We start from the raw sequence: 9,769 nt of genomic DNA, 5'->3' as shown, positions 1-9,769 counted from the left end.
TACAATCCCCTGTTCATAAATATGATAAATCATCTAATTTGTCTATGAGGTCTGTAAACAGAGAGCGTTGCTGCTGTCTTTACTGGTGTTGCAGTTGCTCTGGAAGGCCGTGGCAACGAGAATTTACCGTTCAGTGTCATTCACGGAGCCACGCACTTCCAAACCCTTCCAGTAAAAGCAATAACAATACTTAAAAAGCCGTGAAGCTTGGGTGGCAAAGTGTGGAAATTGAAGAATTTCCAAGGGATGTCTTAGCAGCATGACAAGCCTGAACCCTTGCTGTTCCCTCCTTTTATGCGGTCATCTCGAAGCAGCCCCTGCGGTGCGTCTGCATGTCCCTCACCCTGCGCATAGACTGGATCTGGGGGTGGTGGGCGCCCCACTCGTTCCAGTGCTTGTAAGGGCCCATTTCGAACACATACTGGTAGCCACGGTAGCCGGGGTACTGGTAACCCACCCAGCTGTGTGAGGAAGTAGAGAGAATTTGTGTAAAGCTTTACTTATGTGTCCTTTCAATGTTCATCTAATTCAAATGGAAATCACCACCTGATGTTATTACATGTATAGATACTAGAAACGTCCTACAGCTTATTATCTAAATTAAAGTCCCTGCAAAGTGTGATTTTCATGATCTAAGCTCTCACATGTGTCCGCCTCTTGTTTCCCTTGTGAAGGTAGATTCTCCGACCTTTAGGTCACCACAGTCTACTGACTAGATAGACGCCAACCCAAAGAAGACAACCACTTACGTTCCACCGGAGACCTGAATGCTGCCAACACGGTCCTGGAAGCCGTAAGACCACAGGCTTGGAATGTCTTCATCGCACACTTCCATCTTACGCCCTTCAAAGTTTGGACATTCATACATGCAAATCTTGTGGTCCTGGGGGTCCTGTACGGGAAAACACACCAAGTTTGCGTTAGCAGCTGATGCTTTAGATGTCACTGGTCCTGGGATTGAGCCAATAATGAGATTAAAGGTAACGAGCAAAGTCTTGTCAGGACTTCTACAAAAATCCAAACCAAGCATGATAACACCGACCTCATATTTGAACAGATATACTCTAGAGGCAAGAATCAAACCTATGCTAGTAATTTTCTGCATTTGGAAATTGAAAGCACAGCGGCACAAAAATGTCAGCTAATAAAAGGTTTAATCCAAAAATACTGGCGGCGTCATGAGGCTATAAATACTCATATAACTGCAGCCATAAAAAGCACTTTCCTCTGTACAAATAAAAGATGGATGAGAGAGGCGGATGTGAGGTGCAAATGGAGGTTGATGAGCACAAGTGAAGCTTGCTGCCTCCCCTAACTCACCATTTTGACAGGTCTGACCGACATGAAGCGGTCACACCTGTAGCTGTTGGACCAGGTGTCCCAGCGGGGGTACTCTCCCTTCTCCAGCATGAACATCTCACCGGTCATATTCTGCTGCTCATAACCCACCCAGCTAGAGAGACAGACAGACAGATATTTTACCTCCAGTCATTGAGTTGGAAGTATTGCATATACTGTTTCTTATTTAAATAGCACGTTTGGCGACTTACGGTCCACACTCTACCCTGATGGAGCCGATTCTTTCGAAACCCTTCTCACACAGGTTGCGGCACTCTCCGAACAGGTCCATCCTACGGCCTTGGAAGTTCTCACATTCATAGAGGTATATCTTAAGAGCACAACAAGTTGAATGTGTTAATTCTTGCAGTCAAACATTGTGTTTCGGAATTTCTGTTGTTGTGGTGAATGTATTTAAAAAAAAAAACTGTGGAAGTACCTTGTAGTTGCGCAGTCCAATGGCAGAGTGGCTGCCAATGCTGCCTTGAGCACCTGAGTGAGACATGATCAGATCTGCAGAGAAGAGGGACAAAGCCAGTCAGACATTTTTTTTTGGAGGGATCCCGAAGAGCGTACTTACTAATTCATGACTGCTGGAATACAGCCTGTACTCAAATTCAGCGAGAACGGAGTGTAAAATGGTTGAGGCTTGAGCACAAGGATTCCTCCGGTTGAAGAAGGATACATCAGCTAACGTTCAGATTCAGTCATTCAGCTAGCATTCAGAAGTGTGTCACCGTCACAGCAATCCAAGAGGCAAACGTAATGAAATGAAAGGCAATATGACGACTTTAAAATGACCAGAATCAGCCTTGAGGATTGAAAGATTTTGTATCTACAAGTATCTCGTGCCACGTGGTGTACCTGTAGATATAAAGTGACATAAAAAGTAGATTTTAAGATGTACCTCAAACGTGTGCAGACTATTAAATCGGACCTATTTAGCCGCCTGCTGAAGAAGACTTAACTAATACCAAGTCACTTTCTTTCCTGATCACACCCAGCATCTCCGGTGGTGCTCTGTTACACCTGTATCCACAGCCGACAGCGACACTGCAGTGTACTAACACAAACTGGAGCACATTTCCGCATCGTAAGGGCAAGGTGAGGACATACAGTGAACCAGTGTGAGACAGCAACATGTTCAGGTGTGGTTAAGTTGCTCTTGAAGGTTACAGACCTCCCTGTAGCTATGTCTTCCTTACGCACTTAAATTTGAAACATTAAATGAAGTTTAAATAACTGAGGTTCAGGAACACGGCCACGCCTCAAACACCCAATTACCCGCACCTGCCTATACAGGCGCATCTAACTTTTCCTCGCCCATTTGACTCAGTTCTCAAACCACACAACCCCAACCCTCTCTGTTCTCTCTTCTTATTTACAGTCTCTTTGCAGGAACCAGGTGGATCAAGAAGTTCACGCCTCCAGAGATACGCCCCCGCCCTGAATCTCTCTCCCCGGGTTCCTACATCCAGACTTCCGAGGATCGCCATCGGTCGCTATTCCATTTTCTTTCCCTTCCCCTCGACCTCTCCATCCCTTTTGTACGACCCCTCCATCCCTTCACCCCATCCCCTCGACCCCTCCGTTCGATCTCCTAACCAGGTCAAATAAACTACTTTGAATATCAAGAGGTGTGGTCTTGTTAGTGAAACAGACAATGTTTAAACAGATTTCTGCAACATCATGCACTTTGAATGTTTCACTCGCTCAAGTTCATCCCAACAAACTTTTGTCACCCGCATATTTTCATCTGTTCCTGCCCTCTGAATGTTATTTCTTGTGCGTATAACTCAGCACATCCCCTGAAGTTTAAGTTAATCATCCCTTACAACCTTAATCTTTCCAAACCTGCCATGATCCGTTTTTATCAGTGATACATGATAAATCCCAGTCTCTTATCTTTCCGGTGGTAACCTTACCACTGGATGGCAGGTGAACATGAGAGCAGCACTAAAAGCTAAAAATTGCACCCTGCTGCAGTTTTTAACGTCGATATCCCACCAGCTTCGTCCATATCTAAGGTATAAGAGAAGAGCCAGTCCTTGCTTGGCCATGTCGGTCCAAAGTGTCTCTCAGTCCAGAGAAAACCACAATATTTCCTTCAACATCCAATAATTCTAGCAGTTCTTTACGAGTTAGAATACCTTTTAGAGGAAACTTACAGTTACACTTGCAGGCTGAAACGGACCGACCTTCGGAGAAAGTGATGGACGCAGGCCTTGCGAGCGGGGATATATATATACATTCACATCCGAAGCCAGCCTATAGACGCAGGATTCTGACTTCTCATTGGCTGTGAGCGGTTCAGGGCACGGTTTGAGGTCGAAGGTCACGCTGCTTATCTGTAGGCAAGTCGGGCTGACTCAGCGAACCCGTTTTGTTGTCCAGCACCATTGTTGGGGACCGGGGACATTCACTGCCATCAGCAGAAAGTTTGCTGGCACGCACTCAAACCCACAGTTACATCTGTAGCCGCCGCTCTCATATTCTATCGTTCATTTCTATTTAAATCCCCTTTTTTTTTTTTTTAATTTCTCATCCTTCCTTTGTCATTTTCACCCGTTTCTCTGATTTATTCTGCCTTTCACCTCCACATTCTCTCTCTTTCTCTTGATCCTCAATGCAGGCCGTCTAAGCCTTTGAGCCCTGTGTGTGTAATGTGCTGACTGCAGGAGCGGCATCTATCTCTTTTGTTTGGACAGGCGAATGTTGGACAGTTTTGCATATTATAGTGCTGGACAGGCTGTATCCATACATGCACATCTCATACGACCCACGGTACACGAGCATTCATACATGCAAAGCAACAAAGCACGCTAACAGGCGAGAGAATAAAAAAATAATCTAGTAATCGTGTCACCAAAAGGCATTTTCTGGTTTGTTGACTGGTTTGTCTACATTTTAAAAATTGACTTTACATGCAGGATGTGAAATCAGTCCTCTCACACCTCTCACAGACTATAATGTTTTAAATGATTGCAAAATAAACCTTAGATATTTTAGACATTTGTTTTGCAGACACAGGAAGAACAACAGAAAACAACTGGATCACTGTAAGAAGATTCGATTCAAACACAGACACATTTACAACAGGCCATTTACGGGACTAATGCTTGAATTACAAGGACGACGTCAAACACATACCACCACATACCCGTGCAATGCATGCAACTCACTTTCTTGTATGGGATTTATGTAATTTTTTTGCTAGATCCTTGCAAGTCAACCATGTCTGTCTCTATGTGGACACTGCTAGATTGCAGGAAAGTAGCCACGCATGATATGATGTGTCAACACTACACCTGTCACAGTGCTCCTCTGTGTCACTGAGTCATCAGTCAGCTTAGAGGCTCCAACGTGATGCCACGAATTCATTCATACAAATTAGATCCGTGCTAAACAAAAGAAAGGATGCATTTACTTGAGTTTCATGAGCTCTGAGAACTGTTTTATAATCAGAGACCACCAGTCAACACAATTGAAGGGGCTTTTGCAACATTTTAGGTTCATTATCTACTTTTACTTAATCTAAAAACAAAAACCATAACACTAACATGACATTTCAGTGTTTAATGCAGAGAGGAAGATCGCCGTAAATTACAAGGTCAGCTGTCACCGACCTGTGTAAGTGGATTTCTGTACTCGTGCATGTGTGTGAGTTTCTTTGTACGCTCTGAATATGTGTGTGAGTGCATGAATGGGCCTTTGCGTGTCTGTCTCTGTCCGTGAATGTGTGAGCGCCCGACTGAGCGTGTGTGTGTGTGTAGCAGTTAGTGAATGTGTGGAAGGACCGGAGAGGTGGGGTCAGTAGAGGTGGACCTGATGGACAAAGCGGACATGGAGCACAGCGCGGTGTGGGAAGAGGTCAGTGAGTGGACTGCTAACAGAGAAATCCAGCATGTTTATGAGGCAGCTTTTGAAAGTGTGTGTCTGTTTGGATGCGGGATTTAAACACCATTTGAAGGCAAATTTACCTGCGTGTTCTGTTTCTTGCTTTCCACGTTAACTCTAAATGTGCTTGTTCTTTAGCAACACAGCCTGACAAGACGGTGTTGATGATGTGTTTCCGGTTCAAGGCCGTGCCAGTGCTTGGTAACCTCCCACTGGTCACGGACCAATTTGAACTTGTGCTTATCTGCACTGGGCACGGTGCCCTCCATCCAGTCCTACGGCAGCAAACTAAAGCCCAGCAGCTCAGCACCGAACAATGACTGGAACAGCAATGTGCTGACTCCTGCCGCGACCCAACGGGCCCAGCTGCTTTTCAGCACCAGCATGTATAAATAGGTCCGTTTACTCTGGGGGGTCAGGACATCGTGTTTGTGGAGCCCCCTGTGAGCACTGAACAGCTATTCTTTGGGGCCGGTCAGGTAAGCCCTCTATCTCAATGCATTCAGACTGCAGACTACCATTGTCACTTTACATGTCGGTGTCTTTTCTCTTTGTTGATTCTGCTGAGCCACATAAACGTATAGACCGAGGGCAGACATGCATATGCATAGGCATACTGATCAGGCACGGGGAGAGAAAATTTGTATTGTTCCTCCATCAAAAGGTGACTCAAGGTGACTCCATGAAAAGTAAACATGGCAAACCCAAACATGTATGACGTCAGGGGTTTTGATATATAGGTCAAATTTCACTCTATAATTCTGTAATATTTGGGTATGGATTATTTCAAGGTATTTCAGATATGAAATATATAATACCAACAGTCCATAGAATAATCTTACATCTTGCAGGGTAAAAACAGACAAAAGCGCACGTTCCTGCTGTGTAATATTTTCCACAATTGACTCTCCCTCCCTCTCCGCTCCGAAGGTAAATCAACACTGAGACGCACAGCAGCATGGCTCTGAATAATCCCACCCCACTGGGACCATGGAAGGTGAGTCCGATGTCTTGGATCAATAGCCAAAGCAGATTACGTTTTTTAATTTCATGCCTGGCCTGATAACGTCAATGATGTGTGCGTCTGTACACACATCAGTGTGTGCGTGCGGCATGTGCATGCTACATGTATGCATTTGTGTCCTCTCCAGATCACAGTTTACGACCAGGAGAACTTCCAGGGCAAGCGTCTGGAGTTTACCTCAGCCTGCCAGAACATCATGGAGTGTGGCGTTGACAACATTCGCTCCCTGAAGGTCGAGTGTGGCGCGTGAGTTGGACGAGCTTTTAAAAACTCAGGAGACAAATTGAAGTTGACAAGATGCTGATGCTATTTTCTTGCGTGCTAAATGATCCTTTGTTAAATTCAAAAGGCGGTACTTAAAATATTCTGCAGGTCGTGACTGAACATTCTTAACCAGGGCTTTCAGACCAGCTGCTTAAAACTTTCCTCAGATATATTTAGAGGAAGCATCTGCCTAACATCTGCCAGTCAGCTTGTTTTACAAGTGTCCCCATGATCCAGTAACGCTGCGTACGTGTGTCTGTGTGCTTGTTGGTGACAGCTGGACAGGATACGAGCACTCCAGCTTCTGTGGACAGCAGTTTGTGTTGGAGAAAGGAGAGTATCCTCACTGGGAGTCATGGAGCGGCAGCAACGCCTACCACATTGAGAGGATGATGTCCTTCCGCCCCATCTGCTCTGCTGTGCGTTCCTGTCCCCAACCAGCAGCTTCTGCTTTTTCTCCACCTAAATTGTCATTTGTTCAGACTCGTGAAATTGACTCCCTGTGTCACTTGTGACACTAAAAATAGACATGCAGCCAAATGTAGATGTAGATATTAAACGCCGTCCAATGCCATATCTCAGACAGTTTAAATCAAGCGTATATCCGGTGTTTGATGATGCTGTCTTACTCGTGTGCACACAGAACCACAAGGAGTCCAAGATGGTGGTGTTTGAGAAGGAGAACTTCATGGGACGCCAGTGGGAGATAAACGATGACTACCCCTCTCTGCAGGCCATGGGCTGGGGCAACAACGAGATTGGGTCCATGCAAGTTCAGAGCGGCGCGTAAGTCTCGACCTCTGAACTCAGACGGTTCGCTCTATAAGGGCCTCTGACATGCGAATAAGGAGGGAAATATGAACACTGTCTGCTTTACCTGCTTTGCCCTCATGTAACAACTTGATAGATGACTGGATTTAAATTTAATAAAAGTGCAAACATCATACTTTGTAAAGCTTAAACAGATATCCTTAAATTAGACACCAACAAAGTTTGAAAATGTTGATTATATTTTATTTCAGGATCTAAAATTGGCATTATATTTAAAACCTAATTTTGCTGTGATGATGCGTCATCATCACCTATTCAGATTAATTAAGTACCCAACGCTTCAGTGCTGTGGTTCCAGTCCTCTTCCCTTGACTAATAAGAAGGAAATCCAATGACTGCTTGTTAACATTTGATTTATCTGTTTGAATGGAGTGCGTGAAGTGAGGTTATTTTTAATCTGAGTATCTGAATTCATTTCATATCTCACAGGCCACATTTCACTTACTGTGTAAACCGCACATTCATCATTAATCACTTGTTTCCTCTCCTCCTCTTCCAGCTGGGTGTGCTACCAGTTTCCCGGTTACCGTGGTTACCAGTACATCATGGAATGCGATCGCCACGGCGGCGAGTACAAACATTACAGAGAGTGGGGCTCCCATGCTCAGTCCTTCCAGGTGCAGTCACTGCGTCGAATCCAGCAATGAAACCCGACACCTCCTCTCTCAGCCCCATACCTTCTCCTCCTCCTCCTCCTCCTCCTCCTCCTCATCTTCCTTCCTTCACCCAGTCATTCCGGCACCTTCTGGTGCTTTACCACCAAGATGTTTACAGCACTTTTGTTTCGTTCTTCTGACAAATGAAAATAAGAACAAATTAAGAATTAAGGAGAGACAAAAACAGCCACCGAAAAGAAGCTCCTGACTTACGCCCCACTGAGGAAAGAAGAGGAGGGAGTTTAAAGGCCTCAAGGCGGCAGCAGGGTTGGCGATGTCACTCAGAGTCACGGCTCCTCCTGTTTGTGGGAAAACACGGTGCTACCAGCGATCAATAAAGAAAGAATGGGCGACTTAAAATAAACAGAAATGCAAGAGTCTGCTGCTAACCTCAATAGTGCTCACTTGTGATTCATTTTAATTGTTTGTTTCTGAGAATTTTTAGTGTTGCACTACATCTAAGTCTCCTCAGTTTATTGTGACCATTTATTAATTCAGTGATATACCAGTGTTTGTGACACAGAGAACATGAAAAGCATGGAACATGAAGAGGAGCTCTGGTTTTTAGTATAGTTTTTAGACTCTAACTGGAAAACTGGAGTTATCCTTGTTCAGTTTATTGAGCATTCATAAGGGAGAAAATAATGCACTCATAATCATCAGCACCATGTGGCAAACTATGCAGAGAATCAAGAAAAAGCATGAGAAACAGTTTTTTATATCACCAGAACAGAGAATGCATACTTTAATGCTTAAATCAACAACTAAAACCTTTTAAATGCAAAGAAATCAGATGCATGGTTGTTGATCCACCGATTCACACAATAACAGCCTCTGCATACAAGGCACTGAGAGTTAACAGCCTTACACAATTGGAGTGATAAGTAAAGAACACAAAGAAATTCATTTTAACTGACAGCCCTAATGTTTAACCTGAGTAAACAAAGAGCAGTTAGTCAGGGTAATGTGTAAAGAGGACTTATTCAGTCATCGTTAAACTAAGAGTGAGTGCTGGTCTCCACGAGACAGGGTGCAGCTGCCTTATGGCTTTTTCATTCTAGTTCATCTGTGCAGTAACAATAATAACTGAAATGCCCCAGTGCATGTGTGTAAGATACATGCCACTGCAGCTATTACATGATATCGAGGTCATCTGGTTGGGTGGCTCGCACATCTGGTTTAATGTCTTTTTAGCTTAGGGTCAACTTGACTGGTGCTCACTTTGAAAGTCAGGTCTAGTTTAGCACCTTTTTAACGTGGCTGTCAAAAACACGCAATTATGGTGTATGGACACGTTCTAAAACACATCTCGGCATATGAAAAGACAAACAATTTGGAAGGTGAGCAGTTAAATCCAGGCACACTGGGAACGTTTCAAGTTTGCAAAAATGAGAATTTGTAAAAGGCAGAGCAGAAGATGTATCCTATAAAAAGATAAGAAAGGGAAAAGAGAGTGAAAAAAGAAAATATAAGAAAAAATTAAATGCACAAAGAAATTATTTATTGCACTGTATTCATGATCTGAGCCAGTATTTTCATAAAACTGTTCTTACCCATATTCCCAGAATGGGAAGAAACTTACTTCTCCCGTCTCTTAAAAACAAAACAAAGGTTAAGCAAGAGTTTAAACAACATCAAAATAAACTTTTCTTAAACTGGTTGCAAGAATTTGCATGAACATCTAAAATGGTTCAGAATTTGGACCCGATAGATTTCACATCTTGAGAAGACTTTTTGTGGCATCTATTGATTTTTTTGT

The 9,769-nt window shown here is 43.8% G+C and overlaps 2 protein-coding genes across 2 annotated transcripts; one reads left to right on the top strand and one right to left on the bottom strand.

Moving 5' to 3' along the window:
* Window positions 1-292: 292 nt before the first annotated feature.
* On the bottom strand, window positions 293-3,589 carry crybb1l3 (crystallin, beta B1, like 3; the record flags this gene model as incomplete). The annotated part of the gene is given in 7 exon segments (XM_084558465.1): window positions 293-461; window positions 750-892; window positions 1,321-1,453; window positions 1,551-1,669; window positions 1,778-1,851; window positions 3,507-3,573; window positions 3,575-3,589. Coding segments are annotated over 7 exon segments (720 nt in total).
* Window positions 3,590-6,152: 2,563 nt separating this feature from the next.
* On the top strand, window positions 6,153-8,001 carry cryba1a (crystallin, beta A1a; the record flags this gene model as incomplete). The annotated part of the gene is made up of 5 exons (XM_084559628.1): window positions 6,153-6,232; window positions 6,387-6,505; window positions 6,801-6,942; window positions 7,167-7,309; window positions 7,854-8,001. The coding sequence occupies exons 1-5, from the start codon at window positions 6,194-6,196 to the stop codon at window positions 7,999-8,001; spliced, it is 591 nt and encodes a 196-aa protein (XP_084415754.1). The 5' UTR covers window positions 6,153-6,193.
* Window positions 8,002-9,769: the final 1,768 nt, after the last annotated feature.

This window comes from Chelon labrosus, assembly GCF_963514085.1.
Source record: "Chelon labrosus genome assembly, chromosome: 13".
NCBI classification, from domain to species: domain Eukaryota; kingdom Metazoa; phylum Chordata; class Actinopteri; order Mugiliformes; family Mugilidae; genus Chelon; species Chelon labrosus.
This window is presented reverse-complemented; position numbering and strand designations above follow the sequence as displayed.